Source organism: Megalops cyprinoides, chromosome 8, assembly GCF_013368585.1.
Source record: "Megalops cyprinoides isolate fMegCyp1 chromosome 8, fMegCyp1.pri, whole genome shotgun sequence".
Taxonomy (NCBI): domain Eukaryota; kingdom Metazoa; phylum Chordata; class Actinopteri; order Elopiformes; family Megalopidae; genus Megalops; species Megalops cyprinoides.
Window position 1 is genome coordinate 20,971,912 of NC_050590.1, and position 18,793 is coordinate 20,990,704.

Consider the following 18,793-nt stretch of genomic DNA (forward strand, 5'->3'; position numbering starts at 1 on the left):
AATAGAGATTGCCTAAATTAAATATCTGTCCGTTTTGCTGATTCAGACAAATACTGTAAGGAGAAGGCGCCACCTAACTCAGCCTCATCTTCATTATGCATATTGCGCGGCACAAGGCTTGCCCGCTAAATATCGCCATATTTTTGTTTTCTCGATGATGACAACTATAACGGCCGAAAGAGTTAAGAAATTGATTTCATATCAGTCACAATACTCGCCAGGTACGTTTAATATCACTGTTTTTTTTACAATAACTCGAGTTTTGTTTACTTCTTGCTTGCCTGAGCCACGCGGTATTTTCTTTAGAGTTCCTGATTAGTGCACCGCCCTGATGCTGTCACCGCCTCCACCACGCCCCCCCAGTTTGCCGGCAAAAAAGAATCATCTTCGTTATTTTTAAGTGAGTATTAATTGACAATATTATTAGTACCTATATTGCGTTTTCTGCACTATACCTGTGTTTTGTTGACACTGTTACTTATATGCAAACAAATGGCGAATTCAGTCCTACCCGCCAGGTTTTTAAATGACCCGCTTTGACTGCCCCTTTTTCCTATGCCTGCGCAGAGACAGACGACTACAGCAGTTTATAAGCTGAGGCGCAAAACTCATCGCGCCAGCTCAGTCCAAGCAAGCTTCAGGCTAGCAACACGTCTAATCGTGGTGGCACCACCAAAGGCCCAGTCTTAAGAAAATGCTCTGATAGTGGTCACGATATAATTTGAATCGAGAAGATTTTGATAACTGCATGCATCTGTACTCTAGTGGAAGCATCTTTTAAGGTAAGAAGTGAATGATGACTAGCCAGCAAGCAACCTAATATTCAACTTCTTAAGGGTTAAATGCCGAAAGTAAATTTTTGCAACAGCTAGTTGTAAGTATACATTCGCAGTATAAAGGCTTTATATTTCGTATCTATTGACTTATATTACTGTGAATATGTTTAAAAACCGCGTTTATTGTGCTCTGGCTTTGACAAAGCCCAGAGAGCTCAGACGCCAAGCTTTAGGCGCGGGGAAATGAAGTGGGGCACAATGTTTAAGCTGAACAAGTAAAACGTAGTAACAACAAACTTATTTCAAAGTTAGAAGCACAGCAAGTTCGAAATCCATATTTTAACTTTTGGGAGATCGGATGGTTTGAAACTGAAGTAAACTTTGTAAAGTTTGCACGTTTCTCGGGACCTTGGCGCAAGGAGTTGGAAAATGGCCGAGCTAGCTCCTGTAGCTAGCTAGCTACCTAGCTACGTGGGGGGTTGGGAGAATGTGGGTTCCTAGCTTGCTAGCTAACTTGTTTAAAGGTGTCATGTTTTTTTTTTTTTTCAAAACGGTAATTTTTGCCTTTAGGGAAACCGTACCACCAAAGGGTCTTCGTCAGGATATAATGCCAAGGAAAGGGTATGTTTCGGTTTTCTATGCTTTTCATATGGTCATGTTCAACACTGTTTGCTAAAAAAGCAGCTCCCAATTTTGGCCAAACTAGCAGACCATCGACATAAGAATGTTTATCAACACTACTTTACTTTATCAGTGTATAACTTTTTTGTTTCAGCGTGAAGACGGAATTGAAAACGACCTCCGCCAATGAAGTTTCCAAAGAAAGCACAGTTCGTTCTAGGAAAAGAAAGGCAGATGTAGCCATTGTAAGTCAAACTGTACCCAGCAGTCTGTGCGATGGCTTTCTGCACCCTAATTTCAGACCCACAATTGAGGTTTACTCTTCGATTGGTTTATCCGCAGTATTTGCAAGATCCAGATGAGGAAGTTGCCGAAATGACAAAAAAGAAGCAATGTGTCACTCAGGTAGGTATGCTGAAACCTCATTTTGGTGTGGTTGAGGTAGGATACGGTACAGAGAATCTAATGAACCAATGGCTCATTATTATGTGTATACATTAGGATTTAAACCTCCATTGGATATATTTGATTAAGTTGATGTTTTTGTCTTCAAAATAAAGTTGCATATGCTGTAACTGGATGTCATACATCAATGGGCAGCAGCTCTGTGTTACACATCGAGTACTGCTGTAGCACAATGCTTTAGTCTGCAGACTGATGTTTTGTTTTCTGAAAGGTCTATCTTTAAAATTGAATGATTCTTTGTGTATGAACTTTAATCTCCTCAGACGTGATTGAGCAGTACTCTGAAACTGTTGTCACAGTTGTCGGCATGTGTTTTTTTTCAGTGAGCTGAACCTCTCTCTCCCCATTTTCTGTTCTGTCAAGGCCTGCTGGAGTCCAACCACAGGTTGCAGAAGTCCTTGCAGGCGGATCCCCACGCCTGACGCCGAAGTCGAGGAACCGATCGTCTTGAATGGCCTGTCTTTTTCCCAGTACACCTTAAAAACCCTCTGCATTACCCCCACCAGGTCCTCTCCTCTACCTGTTCTGTGGTGAGTCTGCAGGGTCATTTACTAGACTGCATTGGTTTTCAAAGGGCATTGGTAAAATGATTGCAAATCAGTGTTTGGTAAGATGGAACTTACGTGTTGTTGCAACATTGATGCAAGTGGCTGTCATGCTAAAAGCTTACTTAGCTATGACCAGCCTGGCAGCCTGGCAATTACACTGTTTGAGCCTAAAGGTTGTGAGCACTTTGCATAGTGGGGATCCCCTGTACAATTGACTGATTCATACATTTATTTTTTTTCCTCACAGCTGGGCAAACAAAGATGATGTGTGGAACAACCTACTCAAAAAAGACATGATATACTCGAGGGATGTGAATTTCATGGAGAGACACCCACAGCTGCAACCAAAAATGAGGGCCATACTCCTGGACTGGCTGATGGAGGTCTGTGGCCTGCTTTATGTGTACTGTTATATCCTTGCATTGTGCTTTTACGTTGTTTCTCAATGTGTGTTGTGAAAGTCAGTGCCACACTTAATTTACTCTTGTAATGAAATCATGTTGAATGCATTTAGACAGCATAATGGTGGTTAGTTCAATGGCAAGGTGGGCAATCATTGTTCAATGCAGTGACACAAATCTAAACCGGAAGTAGATATTAAGTCCAATGTTCTGTCCTTGTTCCCACCCTTGTTTATGAATGCTTCCTTTTCCCCCCCCAAACATATATAGGTTTCCTGCCTGCAATGTGTTTTAAAATTTCCAGGAACAAATTTTTGTTGCAAGGCGCATTATTCAAAGTGGATGACATTGTGCTTTACAGTCTGGCCAGAAGCCTCTGTGCCTGCACATGGTAAGGCCTCACACTGTCTCTGTCCTTCTCCCCTCAGGTCTGTGAAGTATACAAACTACACAGAGAGACCTTCTACTTGGCCCACGACTTCTTCGACCGCTTCATGGCGACACAAATGAATGTGGTCAAAACGCGATTGCAGCTCATTGGCATTTCAGCTTTATTTATTGCTGCCAAACTGGAGGTAGGAGGAAAACAACAGGACGATGCTGTGGTACAATGCAGTTTAATGTCTTTGCAGTGTGTCAGTAGATAGAATTCTCCTTTTATTGTGGGAAATGTGATTCTTTGTAATGCTTGTTTTTGATTCCAAGATCATTGCTGTGAGGTTGTATGGTGGTTTATGGCTATAGTATATGTGTTTTATGTGTATAATAGAATATATATAATATGTATGTATTTATATTTCAGGAAATCTATCCCCCCAAGGTGCATCAGTTTGCCTATGTTACGGATGGAGCTTGCACAGAAGATGAGATTCTAAACATGGAGCTGATCATAATGAAGGTTTGTTTCCACCGTGCTCATCTTAGAAACTCTCGTTCTAGCAGTACCTGGGTCTGCCTCTTTGTTGTCAGTATTTGTACAAAGCCTCTTTTAAAACGTGTGTTCATTCTTCTTTTTGTGTGTGTTTGTTCAATATTTCTCCCAGGAGCTGAAGTGGAGTCTTAGTCCCTTGACATCCATATCCTGGCTAAACATTTATATGCAAGTGGCGTATCTGAAGGACTCAGGAGAGGTGCTGATTCCACAGTACCCGCAACCTACATTTGTACAGATTGCAGAGGTATTGCTGATACAAAACTGAAGTTGATTTGACACTTTCACAAGGTTGCAAAAATTGACTGAGCAGTGGAAAATCACCATCTGAAAGATTAAAATGACATGTCTTCTGCCCTTGAAAGGCCAACTCTAGCTGTTTTTGTGGGAGTTCTGTATTCATAAATGAATGCTAATTTATTATTTTTTTTTAAATGTTTGAGTTTTCAAAGTGTAACACATTCCAAATGAGCTTCATGTCTTTTAGCCTTTGCAGCAAAAGCAGAGCTGCACACCATTGTTTCATGGTGGTTGTACGTTGCTGAGGATGGGCTGTGATGTTCTGTTTGGTCCCTCAGCTCCTGGACATGTGTGTGCTGGATGTTAAGTGTCTGGAGTTCTCCAATGGAGTGCTAGCAGCCTCTGCCCTGTTCCACTTCTCCTCCATGGAGCTTGTGGCAAAAGTCTCAGGTATGAGATTTCAAAAAGAAAATGTCTTATTTGGGGTGGAGGTACAATCTGCTTTCATTAAATCTGTAATTGATGAAAAATTAAATTTGTGGGGTGGATTTGTCTCAGGATTAAATGAGTCCAGATGGACCCAGTGAGAATAGGTAAGGCACAGGTATCCAATGATGTGATTATGGCAAGGAGAATTTCCCCTCTAAAGAACAGTGGGCTGCTTGGAGGGGGAAGTGCTGGGGTTAACTAGACTCTAAGAGGTTAATAATGAACATGCATGGACACTTTTCTGCAGGTTTCCAGTGGTCAGACATGGAGCAGTGTGTGAAATGGATGGTGCCCTTTGCCATGTCCATTCGGGAAATGGGTAGCTCAGGGCTCAAGACCTTCAAAGGAATCTCAGCAGATGACATGCACAACATCCAGACCCACGCTCCCTACCTGGACTGGCTGGTAAGCTGCTGCTGTCTTGATTGATACGCTTGTACACTGAATGGCTGAACAGTGCTCCCTTATAACATGACATTGTAGCGTTCACACCTTGCAAGCAGATTTTCCATTAGACCACCAGAAGCTATTTTCATACTATTGACACATTAATACATAAATTTTACAAGCGTGGATTCCAAAGAAAGTGTCATGAGGCAATGACATACTTTGTCACAGGGTTGAATCCTTGCAGTTGAACCCCAGAGCAGGGTAGTTTGAGCATATTGAATGTCCCTATGTGCCATTCTGATCTGCTCCTGTTGGTGTGTTCAGGAGAAGGCATATTCCTACCGCCTGTTGGATGTGGAGAGGAGTCAGCGGTCCCCAGTGCCTTCAGGCGTGCTCACCCCACCTCCCAGCAGTGAGAAGCCGGAGATCATTCCATCCTGAACACCCCTTAGCAGAGCAGGGCCAACTAGGAGGGTGCGGACATTATGCATCTGGCAGGAAGGTGTCGGACAAATTTAGGCATTACAGAAAAATGACTTCATATGCTACAAACATGCACAAGACTTTTTTTTTATCAGGATTGGAAGCTTGAGTGACTGGTTGGACTCTATCAGCTATTTGTGTGTGTGTTTTTAATGGGTCCCATGCCAAGTTGGACCACCTGCCAAATATCCAGAGTTTTCAACCGAACTCTGAATGCTGCTAAATAGGGTGGGACTTGGAGGAATGGATCCATGACAATTTTGTAGGGCCCACTCTGCCATTTGGACTTTGAAAACACTGCCAGGATTTGGTCAGGACAAGCAACTCTTCTGTCAGAATGGACCAGAGGAGTAACCAGCTTCAGAAGCGGACAAATCCAGTTTAATGTTAGATGACTTGCTGGTCTTCTCTCAGAGTATAGGTTTACCAAAATTAAAATTATTTTTTGTTTAAATGAAATGCTGCTACTTTTCTGTACCATTTTTTTAAATAAAGGCGCTGTCTCAGACAGTGTATGTTTTACAGTATGTTCGAATTTTCTTGATTTACTTTTTTTGAGAATGGTTTTGTAGAATGGGACACTAACAGAATGAGTTTTCTTTTTAGCATCCCATCTTTTCCTGCGGTCCGATGCTTAGTCTCCATTGGAAAGAGTGAAGTCCTTGTCAGGTTTGGTCAAATTGTCTCTGTCTTCAAGGGGAATAATTACTGTGATATTCCAAGCCATTTCTTTCATTTTCAGATTCTTCCCATGTTGTCCATTTTTTTCTCCTATGTGGCACTCTGCAGTTCCAGGAATATGAAAAAGTACTAATTGACCATTAATGCATCAGACTTTTACATAAGATATAGCTGTGAGGCAATTTACAAGTACAATGTACAATATTTCACTTTTTTGCATTTACTGATGTCATGCTTTGCACTGTTCAGATTGCACAGAGGCCAGAAGGGACATACTGTGCTGAAGGTGATCTGATCTGTGATATAACACAAAATGGTGTATTTGGTCTGCTTGCCCTATAATGGCTGTCTCTCCCACACAGTGTGCCCTCTGCTTTAAGTGAGCATATGTTGCTAGTGTAAGGCAACACTCCACTAGATGGCAGTAATGCTGTGGCTTTTGAGTTGCTCTGTCATACACAGCAGCAGCCTTGCTGGGAAGTACGATTTCCTTAACAGATGCTGCTGAGACAAGAGCAATTCATTACATTAAACTTTGGCACCTTGCATCTTGGCAAGGGCCCCTGATTTGTTGATTTGATATTGGTCTTTGCATCGCCTCTCATGCTTTTTGTAAAGTTGTTTGCACTCACAGTTTGTGTTATTTTATTGCTGTGATCTCTTCAATAACATACATGCAGTAAAAACAATGGACTGATTAGATGGGATAAAATAAACTCATTTTCAAGATTGATTAATGGTTTCGATTGAGCTGATTAAAATTAAATTTTTAAACTTTAAAGCAGTGCTTCTGATGCATGTTGCTTTATATTTATTTTAACTAATGTTTTCATTAAGTGTAGGAGTATGGATTCCATGTCCTTTTATAATTTTAGTTCTGATTTGTCTTGGGGAATTAAAAAGCACATCAGAGTGCTTAGTCCAAACTGCCAAAGCCAGACATACTGTATCTAGGCAATTAGTGTACTTTCCCTCCTCGTTGACAAGGTTGTGTTTGCACGGGAGTAGAGGTCCTGCTTCAGTGCTTTTGTCTTTAAAGTTCCATAAGTTCTCTCTGCCCCATCCCTTTAATCCCTCTCTGCTGTTGGGGAGGGGGCTTCTCCTATCAAGCAGGCCATGGGGGCCCCCAGGCAGACGGGCAGGCGGCAGTAGCATGACAGCTGTTGTGTGCTCAATGGCCCCTTTGTTCTTCCTGCACAGACGCTTGTGACAGCAGCAGGTGCTCATTCGATGAGGCACCAGCCACCACCAGCAGTCACACCTGGTCAAAGAGAGCATCAGACAACTTTCCCTTAAATCACGTGAAAGCCAAGGCCATAGTCTTTTAGGCTGCCAGCAAGGAAGCCCTTATAAAAGTTGTATCCGGAGTAATCGGTGTTATTTTTTTGTAATGTTTATCTTGTAACATCCTAGGTTTTTAGAACTTGATAGAACTTGTGCTAATCAAGTAGTCAGATTAAACTGCAAAAATTAAATGTGTGTGAGAAAGAGAAAAAAAATGTACATCTGTGCATACTAATTTATGCTTCTAGAAAAAAAAAATCAACAGATTGTTGCTCAGCTCTTTACTTGGCCCTCCTCGTCAAAGACATCCTGCTGGGCAGTGGGGAAAGGGTGCTAATGGATCAACAGCACTTTCAGCAAATCACACCATTGGTTAGTTTCCACCTATAATGGTACCTCTCACAAACATCTAAAAATAACTGAAATGGCAGAATAGCTTCTAAGCACTAAGCATCAGACCACAGTATCTTTTTAAGGTGGAACATTTCCATATGCTCTTATGCATATGATGTGTTATACAACATGCTGTGTTTCTCATACCATACCTAAACTCAAAAGATGTGTTGTGTAGTTGTGTAGCCAGGAGGGAATATAAATCATCCTTGAATTTAGTCTACCTTACATTCTAGTTACATTCTGTCACTTGACTGGAGTAACTCTTAGCAATTGCATGTTTGAATTACCTCCTGCTGTGATCCTCCTCTTAGTGTAGCTGCCCATATGTCCAATTGTGGCTATTAATGAGACTCAGACTGTGACTGAAGACTCATGTGAAACACTGCGGTAGTCAAATGACAGAATAATCTTGTTCTACATCCAAATAGAGGCATATTCTCTCACCAACATGAAATGCAGTATCTACAAATCCAGTCAAAGAAAGTATCACAGATCACTGTTGTTCTATAACTTTCATATGAAAATCAAGCTGAAGTAAAAATATGTACATGGAAGTAATGAGGACATAAGTAATATTAACATGACATAACAACAATAGATTGAATTGTTACTGTGTGCAACAACAATAATAATCATAATAGCAATAATATTAACAAACCCAAACTAATTTAATTGTAGTGAATTGTAGTTAATTGTAGTTATTATTATTATTATTATTATTATCATAGTTTTTTGTTACTTTACATTACATTCTTTTGTTGGTATTGTTCATTTATTCATTTGTTGCTATTATTTTTGTTGTTGTTAGTGGTGGTGGTGTGCCTACTTACACAGAAATGATCGTGACCTTGCTGTCACGAGTAAGGGATATTTTTTGTCGTGGAGCCAGTAGAGGGCTCTCTCTCTCTCTCTCTCTCTCTGGCTGTCAAAGTTGTCAGATGCCCCATATGTCACCCTGACCACGTGGCTATGGGACAACGTGACTATGTTTACACATGTGACTGCTTAGGACGCCCCACAGATCTTTTCCACGCCCACTGAGGAGTTTCAATGGCGGGCTCATGAAATAAGACGTGCCCCCCTCAGCCATCCACGCAGACTCTTGTAGTGGAAGGCTAGCGACTGCTGCCCTCGACGTAGCTTTGTTCCCGAAAAATGTGATAGGTTAGACCAGGAGCTCACCTCTCCGTAACGCCTCCAAACGAAACCTAAGATCGGCTGTAATAAACAGAAACCAGACGCTTTATATGTTGAGGTTGATGTATGGAATGTCGTGAGCTGTAATATCAAGGTTTTAAACTAATTAGGCTACTTAAAGCGGTGCACTTACACTTTTGCTAACAAAATGGTAGAATACGTGATAAATTAAACAAACGTGTTAATTGTATGAAATCCTCCTCGAATACCATTATCACTGCTCGTAAGCGGGGTTGAACGTAATAGCCGATGTTACAAAATGTAGCCTACTCGACTTGCATTACTACACATTGCCGTCATAGAGTCTGCTTGCTCACGGGCATGTTTCGAAGACATACTGTACTTATCCACAAATACTTACGTCACATGGGTGCATAAAACTAATCATCGGTATCAAATATCAGCCTAGTCTAGATTTCGCGAATCTGTGATGCGCATTCACTGAACTGATGCGTATAAACAGCAACCATTGAAGATTTCACATGAAACGACACGGAAGTGCAGCTGCGAATTGGTAAACCGTTACTATAGACATCAACTAGCCAGAGTTTGAATTATAATTGGAGTGTGAATTGGCTAAAATTAACGTTTAGGAGGAATATTAATTGCAGACAGATCACACGTGGTCCTTTCTAAAAAATAAATAAATAAATCCAATATTCTTTACCTACAACTGCAAAAACATTTTGTCAAAGCCTGCATCTTCATTTGTGATGGTCCATCTGTCCTCCTCCCACACTCATGCTGGCCCTTGACCAACAGTTATCAGCATTACCACCCAAAACTCTTAAAGTCTTAAATGTGTAAAGCTTTGGCACCCCGCTGAAAGGTAGCTGTTGCTGTATTGCAGGAAGCTGATATACAGTGGTCAACTATAATATAAAGAAATATGCCATCCCATTGGTTCATTTTTTTCATTACTGATCTGACTTTACTACTAGTTGTAGATGCAAGCTCAACATTCATCAGCAAACTTGGCAGCATTTTATAACTGCCATCCATTACAATTAACAGCACCTGTTCCTGGTGTTGTACATTTTTCTAAATTTGTGCCACATGGAAAAAATACCAGAGTGTGTAATTATTCCACAATCCTTGTAGGAGGATATGGTAGCTTTTCAGACCAATATCTTTCTCTTTTCCTATTCCCTTTTTGAATGCAAATGGTAAGTCATTTGCATAGCATAATTTTAACGCAACTCTCTTGCTATCTGTCATTTCACAGCATTTCCCTGTGACTGCCACAGCTGTTAAGCAATCTAATCATATGAGAGGAGGATGCTGCCCAATGCTGGCCGGGCAGAAAGGAACACAAACTCCAAGCATTTTGAATGATATTGTGCCAGCAGCTTGGTGTATCACTGACTTGCAAGTCCATGCATTTTATGCAAAAAGAAACAGCTTTATGCCCAGTGAATATTAAAACTTAAAACTACCACTCAGTCAGTATAATCTGAATTTAAGGATTTTTAACAGAAGCTCTGTATTGATGTATTGAACTAGCTGTATTGTAGATTGTTTACAGTTATATACATCTCAAAGTAGTGTCTCAGAAACATAATATTGACGTTAGGGAGGAACCAAAAAAAAAAAAAAAAAACCACACAACATTATGAGCTAATCATGAAAATGACAATTAAAATGCAAGACCCTCACAAATCATAGAAAAATATCAGATATGTGTATGTATATATTGTGGATCAACAATATCATGTAGACTTTTGAAAGATAATTTAATCAGTTTAAAATATAAAACACTTTAAATTTTGATAAGAATCCCCAACAGGTATAGAATATGTCAAATTTAAGTACTACATGAAAGGCGCACTGGCACTAAAGGCTATTTAAGAGAGTCGCATAGATTTTGCATGCCAACAACTGCTACATTGTGATCAGGATCATTTACCCAAGGAGCACCGGGAAAATAGAGGTGGCAAATGGTGCATTTGAGAGGCGGTACTTATCCAAGGGAAGGAAGGGGAACATTTAGAAAGTCGAGTGTGACACCGTCTCACTTCCTAAATCCAGGACAGCCACCGCTGCTCCCTGATAAATAAAAGGGAACCAGAGGGATGATAATCCTGAAATTTTGTTCATAAATATCTCTATGGGATTTACAACAAGTTTACTGTGTGATTCACAAAACTCACATGTAACAACTAAGACGCATGAAAGAAATGAAACTAAAAACGATGTACCACAGACGTTTCCAGACAGACGTGAGGAAGTTAAAAAGGTAATATATCCACGAAAAAAAAGAAACCCGCGAACAACTAGTTCATTTAGTTCTTACTTGTGCAGTGAAATTATACTAACATTAACAGCTCTTTATAGATAGTTCGAAATCTTGTCATACAACCGTGATAGGGTAGCCAGCTGTTTCTAAACTGTTCATTGTGTTTGCATGTAGTTATCAAACAACTACCGTCTGAAATGTAACTTAATTAGATAGCTAGCTGTAGTGCTTTACAAACGAGATTTGGAGTAGGAGTAATTGTCAATTGAGTTTGTATCCAAGGGTGCACCAATTGTCCCTTAGCGTAGAGCAGTTTTGCTTATCATTAAACCTTTCCATTGGAATAGTGCACACCCTCAAACCCAGTCTGTGAATTGTAAGCAATCCGCATGGTGGCCTTTCCAGGCTGTAGAGAAGGCTATAGAACAGAAACCATGATCAATTTGAAATTCGTCGTTACAGACACAGCAGGTAAACGGCCTTAGTCGTATTCTGTAAGATTCTGCAGCAACATAACCGACTAACACAGAGAGAACAGCACAGTAATGATGGCGGAGACCTACAACACGAGCGTGAAAGTATATTTCTTGACCCGGTGATGTGTGTATGTGAAGATGAGATCCCCCCTGAGACCTGAGCTATTTATGTACAGTTAAGCTTTTCAGTTCATTATTTTCAGTACACATTTCGACTCTTGAACTAATTGAAATGGATGGTTGAAAGAATCTTAGTGCTGTGGACAAACCTCAAGAGTCTCCTCTTGACCACAGTACAGGACAGTCCTTGCTTTACAACGTCCTGAATTGCTGTGTTTAAAGCCCTCTTGCTCTTTATTTTCTTTGTTTATGTCTATGACTGCATCCTAATCTGCAGTTTTGCTCACTTGCCTGAAGCACCCCCCCTCAAAATGGTGTGGAGTAACATGGTTGAGGGTGTCTCAGTTGAAAAAAGGAACTTTCACTTTTGTGGCTCCCTTCAACCTAGAGCATGTGCAAGTAAACATTGTTTGGATACCCACTGATTCCTTTTTTTAAGACCCCGGTGAACATTTCCCACCTCTTTTTCCTGGTGTTCTCTGGTGTTCTTGACATTCTTTTGCATGAGGGAATTTTGCAAGAGTTCCCATCAACCTCAGTGGCACCAAAAAAAAAAAAAAAAATCATGAAAGTTATCACTGAAGGTAAGTGACAGCCTTCAGTATAATGCATAGCTGACCTGAGGACATTTAAATTTTACATTGCAAAACTGGGTTATTAAACAGGAGCAGGAGTCTCATGTTAAAGTAACAAGTATGTACTTACAGTATGTGATGTGTGAAGTATGGACTCAGGCAGTCCTCACTCATTTGGAATGGGATACATTCTCTTCATGCTTGTCAGACATTTGGACGGTGTTTTTCCTTTCATATTCATGTCTGACAGGAACACTGTGTAACAGAGCTGAAGTGAATAGCTTGTGTGAGTCCTGCATAAAGCCTGTGGGGTAGCGGGTAGCAGGTAGCCGAGCGGTTGCAGCGGCTATGTCACTCCCCGAGACCTGGCTAACTAGCGTTGTTGCCGACAGGCTAGAGGCAATTTGCCTTTAGCTCAGTTGGCAATGACGCTGGCCGTAAGGGGTTGGCAGTGAGCAGTGAGAACTCCGGTTCGAAACTTGCTTGCTCGCTGACCCACGTAACATCTAATTGAACACAACACAGATCCCACCAGCTACAACTACACAAACAGGAAAAATATGTCATGATCTCTTTTCAGGATCTGGGCTTTAGAGGGGCCTTTTTAAGTTGATTAACAGTAGGTAGAGCCTCTCTGTCTGCCGCCAATTAAGTTGGACCTGTAGAGCAGAAGAGATGATGTGCACCAGTTGACGCATCTAGATTACAATCTCACTGAAGTAAGAAAATGAGGGATATGTATACAACTTCAGTTGATTGATCCAATTTTGTTACTGGGAATGTAGCATAGTGGTAAGTAAGTGTAGTGTAACTTGTCCCTGCTGGGGCACTGCAGCTGTACTCTTGCGCAAGGTACTTAACCCAGAATTGCCTCAGTACAGCTGTATAAGTGGAAAACTTGTAAAAATTGTAACCTATCAAAGACGTGTCTGCTAAATGCTGATAATGTAATGTATTATTGTTGTTCTATTAATTTAGTTTTGTTCAAGTGTGATTGAAGAGCTTGTTTAAAAAGTTTGATAATAAGCAACTTTGCAGAACTGCTAATTGCTCAATTTTATAGATCATTCCAAAGCCAGGGGGCTGTCAAAGAGCCACATGCAACTCTGGAGTGGAATAGAAGATTCAGCCTTTGTGATTGGACTGTGGGTCAGAAAGGTCATAGTATCTAGGGGTGTGTATCTTTCTCTCTCTGAAGATTTGATCTGCAGTAGTGATCTAAATTATTTAGTGATTTAAATACATTGTCAGTGATGTGATATGGGAAAGACAAAAGTCAAAATGTTAATCTTCCAAACATGTCATGTTCATGTGTGTTTGTCACACAAGTACTCAGTGCACTGCAGTTAACTTGTAACACCATGTAAATCAAGAACTAAGAAATACATGAGCTATGTTTTTAACCAATGAAGCAGCATTTAGATTTAGCTTATGAGTAGACATACAGTATATCTCATGGTTGGTTTAAAAATATGCCAGTTAAAGTATAAAAAAGTATTTTAAGAAACTGAAAAATACATGAAAAAGGTTATTGTAGCAATCTGTGACTCCATCCCATTTAGCCCTGGATGTTGTAAAGATATGTTGTAAGTTTATGTAAGGTTTCTGTGCCTGAATCACACACAAAAAAGTTTATAATTGGCGTTAGCTGGATGTCTTTGGTTTTGTCTGTCTATGTGGGCCCAGGTGATGTAGAAGTTGAATGCTTTTACTTACAGATCATCCGATCCAACTGTGTAACAAAACAAAGGCCGCACTCACTCCATAACTTTATTTATATTATTCCATTTATTACCATTATTGCTTTGTTTCTGAACAGGTTAGGGTTCACCCTTTCTGAGATTATGTGCAGTCCTTATTGTTTTTGCTTCTCCAGATTGTTTTTCAGGAGGATCATTTGAAGTACACTGTGTTGTGTAGTAGCAACATGACTGTAACCAGCTAAGAGGCCACTGAGGTGTGTACCTTGGTAATTTTTTAGAGCTAAAAATAAAATTTGAAGCTAAGTACAACTAGATAAAAAATCAGTGGTTGAGAAATTCTCCTCCAAGACGAGTGCATGTTTCATTCAGTTTAGAATTGTTATTTAGTGTCCACTGTGTGTGAGAGTTCTGAGAGAGGGCGCGAGTGCAGCCCCTTGCATCATCAGCACTTACACCAGCATTGCCAGATGTACGATAATTATCGTATTTGTACGATAATTTTGCCCTCTGGACGATGTGCGATAATTTGACCATTTTGTGACACTTAGCCTAGACTGATTACAACTACTAATACTATCTCATTTTAATTAATTTCCCAACACGATCAGGATAGTAAAATATGGATCCTACGTCTGTGTTTACGCATCTCTTTTCACGTGACGTCTTTCCAGCCAATCATGCTTGTTGTGACGATGAACGTGACTAATGACCACAGCTGTCGTTAACTTAACCAATAATCAAATCCTATTTACAAATCAGAAATTTTAGGTGTTTTATATTGAATGCAGTAACTTATGGGCCAGTACTATATTTACTCATGCAATGCAGTTATCGGTATACTATTACAAGTTAAATGAGCTGTCAAAGAGTTGTTCGTCTCGATGTTTTCTGAAATTACACATTTACATCTATTAGTTCTCTTGGTTATGACTTGCTGATATGATAACTTTCCTCAAAATACGATCATTTTAAGCCTCTGGTATGATACCTTAACATTTCCCATCTGGCAATGCTTGGCAGCAGCAGGTGGCTTGTGTGTAAACTGGCAGCATGCCATTCGGTAAGGCAAAGCAATGATCGTTATGCCATTATCTGCAAGAAATGTTCAAAACAGTAACCTGGTACAGCATCTGGAGTAAAGGCAATTGTATGAAACATAAACGTTAAATATGCATACTCTGGCCATGATGAGGGCTAGGCTATTTCCTTAATATTAGTAGGCTAGCTAATGTTTCACACAACTCCACTGATTACAAAACAGCTTATGTAGGCGACGGTATCAATAATAGTAGGCCTACCAAACATTTCAAAGCCAAATTTGGAAATGAATACAGAAATGAAATGAATTGTATGATGATGTTAGCTTGTAATGGTGTTACTCTCAAGCATTTTTCTTTTATTTTTATAGCTAGCTAAGGTTACAAATAACCTTAGCTTAATTATCATGCTTCATACCGTAGACCTATGTATTTTGATGCTCTAGATAATGTTCTTACGATCTATTATTCATTCAGCAATGCATATTAATATGAAAGCTCCACACATGAGAGGTTATTCAGTACAGTCCAGTTCAGATGTTGTACCTTACAATTAAAAAAAAATGTTTCTTTGAAATAGCAACAGGTCTCTCTCTATGTATGTAATAGATGTTTTTCAAACCCTGGTTACGGCCATGGGTAGCAGTGTCATCAGCTCAGCTAAAAACCCTTTCAGAAGGTACAGTGGTAGCTAGTATACAAAACTAGTTTTTTGCCTTCAAAGTCTGTAGTGGTACATTCACCTGCTCTGCCTACCAGAGCTTGCAGCTTGCAGAACATGGTCATTAACTGGCAAAGAATCCTGCTCTCTGTATTTCCTTCTTTCCTCATTGGCCCTCTTTCTTAATGATTTAGGTTTGAAGAATTCTCCAAACATCTGCTTCAGGGCCTTTGTGTTCTTGTGAGGAGGGGCTTCAAATGAAATGAAAGGGAAAAGAAAATGGTTGGTGGTATGTGACATGATCTCTGTGAGACAGGTGATAAAGTTTATTCAAAGAATGGGATGCACCGATTGTGAAATTCTGGGCTGATTCTGATACTGATGTTTAAAATAACAATTTGGCCGATAGCCAATGCCAATACCAATGTTTTGTTTTTATTATTTTGTTTTTGTTGTTATTTATTCCCCCTTATGTGCCAGGGAAACAAAGAGATCTTCATTATAAAAAATAACTGAACTGTTTTAAAGTCTTTCTTTAAAGAACTTTCAGCCCTTCGTCACACTATCTTTGAATGAGCACAAATTTAATCATACAAATTTATGAAACAACCTTTAATATATGAGGCTTTATTAGTTTGATAGCTAGCTAACTCTTAGTAATATGACAGCTGAGGAAAGTGAGTGAAAGCCAAAGTAGCTATCAAGCTATCTGGCTTTCTGCATTGTTTTTATTGTAGCTAGCTATGTGTTTGTTTGCAAGGTAATGTTTGTATTCTTCAGTGGAATGTGATAGTAACTAGCTAGTTACGTTTATTGTTTTGTTTGTATTGTAGCTAGCTAGCTAGATTTGTCTTTGTAAGGTGGAATTTGTACTTTTCAGCTGAATGTGCAAGTAGCTAGCTAGATTTGGCTTTCTCACACTTTTCTAGCCATAAAACCAATACAGCTTCATCATGTTTTTTATGAGCAAATAGTTAATTTTAACATTCGTACTGTAAGTCAAGGTATTGACTTCTGATCTTAATTACCATTTGCTAGCTAGCTAGCAACTTAACGTTAGTTAGCTAACTAGCTAGCGTTAAGTGCGCCAGGTCATTCAGTCATTAGTGGATGTAACTTTAAATCCAGCAACTGTATCTCTTTTGAATTCTTTTAGGGATCTTTGCTGACCCATCTGGCCATTTTTGTTTTATTTTTTCAAAAGGTAGATACAGACACACGTCAAACGTTTGGTCCACTTTGCCATAGATGCTGACTGAAGAGTAACCCTACTCCCACCCTGAGTGTGACGTAAGAGCAAAATGGCCGCCATGTGAATAAGGCTAAATATAGTACCACCTATTGTACCTTTGTACACCTACCTTTGTAAGCTATCAGTCAGGAGTGCAGCCTGTTCAAATTTTGTGTGTCTTTGTGTGATGTAAGGTGTGCTTCCTACCAGGCGAGGGCTCTCATTTCTGCTCCTACATTAAGGAATGTGATCTGCATTAAGTAATGTCCTACTCATTCAGGAATGGCAAAGCGTTGAAGTGAGAGTCCTGGGCAGAGGCACTAAGATGTTCCAAGATGTCTGTGTACCTTCCATCAAAGTCTTCACTGAACTTCAGCTTCATCTCTAACTGTTCTGTGAGTCAGCTTTTACTGGCTGCAGTGCCTCTGCAGTTTTGCCTGCATGGGGGCAATGATTGATATAATGGGATGTGCCTCTTCATGCAAGAATATTCTCACCATTTTTAGAGGGGCCAGAAGTTTAATGTCCTCAATGTGGCTCATGTCCCTTTTATTCAGTGTGTTGACGGGTTCACCCTTTCTGAGGTCTATGGACATCAGAGCGGTTACAATAGCTGGCTACTGCTCTGTGAAATGTTCCAGCATGTCATGAGAGCTGTTCCAGCAAGTGGACATATTCTGTGGCAAGCTTAGCAGTCTCTGTTTCTCAAAAAGGTTTTCATTGGCTCTTGGGCTGTGGTGGAAGAAGGATACCACCCTCCACCATTCACTTCTAGGGCTTTCTGGCTGGCTGGATTTAAAGTGTGACCCAGGTATTTCACATGGGGGGTCATCTGTGCCTCGACTACTGGGCATTTTGTCCGTGGGTTTTTTTTTAATCCATCCTTCTCCACAACACTATATGTAAGTAAGTCCATGCAAAAAAAACAGCCAATTGAAACTGTTATTGCTTTTGACTGGAGAGAGTTGTGGCTGAGTGAACTGTGGAAAAGCATTTTAATACCTGTTGCAGTCTCCGCTTGCTCATGGTTCACTACATTACAAACAGGGAAGGTTTACTTTGTGTCAGTGACACCACGCTGTCTTCACATATGATTGGAAAGTTTTGTGGTGCTGCCAGAATATTTTTTCTCAGCTTGACATGTTTTGCATAATGCAAGAATTTTATCCAAACTGCCATCTTTCTTCTAAAACTGAAGTGTTTCCGCAATTTTGATTTCAGGCTTGTTGGCACGCTGAAAATTATACCTGTACTGTCTGACATTTTTAGCAAGAAACAGTAACACCCTACATGGGTGTCTTTTTTCAGAGTGCTGTTGGGGTGGTGCCGCAAGGACATAAAACCATCTCTGCTCTGATGTATTGTTACTCCCATAATAGTATTCTAAACTAAAATTGGGGGGTTGTATTTAGGCATTTAAACATCTATCAAAGGTTCAACAAATATCTTTCTATTTAATTGGCTAGTACTGAATAGCTAGCCTGTCAGGAGTCATTTGCACAACACTAATTTGTTTTAACATTAATTTATTTTCCTGATTCAGATTTTTAAAATTTATTTTATTTTAAAATAGATTTTCACTACCAAAAGGATGTAGAACACCAGCAACTTTGAGCAACAGAGCTGCCTTCCGATCAGAGTGATTTGAAATAACTAGAAATCAGTAAAGGTCAATATAACTAAACAAAAGCCTGATTGGTGAAAGACAGCCTATAACCCCTCAACAAACAAACTAGCAAACAAACAAAAAACAGGACAATAAAAGTATAACCAGCTTTTTCAAGGGTGTCTTGGAGTCTATAAGCACAAACTTTTAGAAAAGTAAGTTGTATCCAGTTTTTAATCTCTCAAG

The 18,793-nt window shown here is 39.9% G+C and overlaps 1 protein-coding gene across 1 annotated transcript; it reads left to right on the forward strand.

The window, feature by feature from the left end:
• Positions 1-773: 773 nt before the first annotated feature.
• ccne1 (cyclin E1) lies at positions 774-5,302 on the forward strand. Its single transcript, XM_036535608.1, has 12 exons — positions 774-782; positions 1,347-1,397; positions 1,552-1,642; positions 1,740-1,802; positions 2,226-2,392; positions 2,658-2,793; positions 3,240-3,386; positions 3,614-3,709; positions 3,855-3,989; positions 4,321-4,432; positions 4,719-4,876; positions 5,186-5,302. The coding sequence occupies exons 2-12, from the start codon at positions 1,384-1,386 to the stop codon at positions 5,300-5,302; spliced, it is 1,236 nt and encodes a 411-aa protein (XP_036391501.1). The 5' UTR covers positions 774-782; positions 1,347-1,383.
• Positions 5,303-18,793: the final 13,491 nt, after the last annotated feature.

Coding starts and splice junctions, on each gene's coding strand:
- ccne1 (XM_036535608.1), top strand. Junction 1,803..2,225: donor AGAAGCAATGTGTCACTCAG/GTAGGTATGCTG, acceptor TGTTCTGTCAAG/GCCTGCTGGAGTCCAACCAC. Junction 2,794..3,239: donor TCCTGGACTGGCTGATGGAG/GTCTGTGGCCTG, acceptor TTCTCCCCTCAG/GTCTGTGAAGTATACAAACT.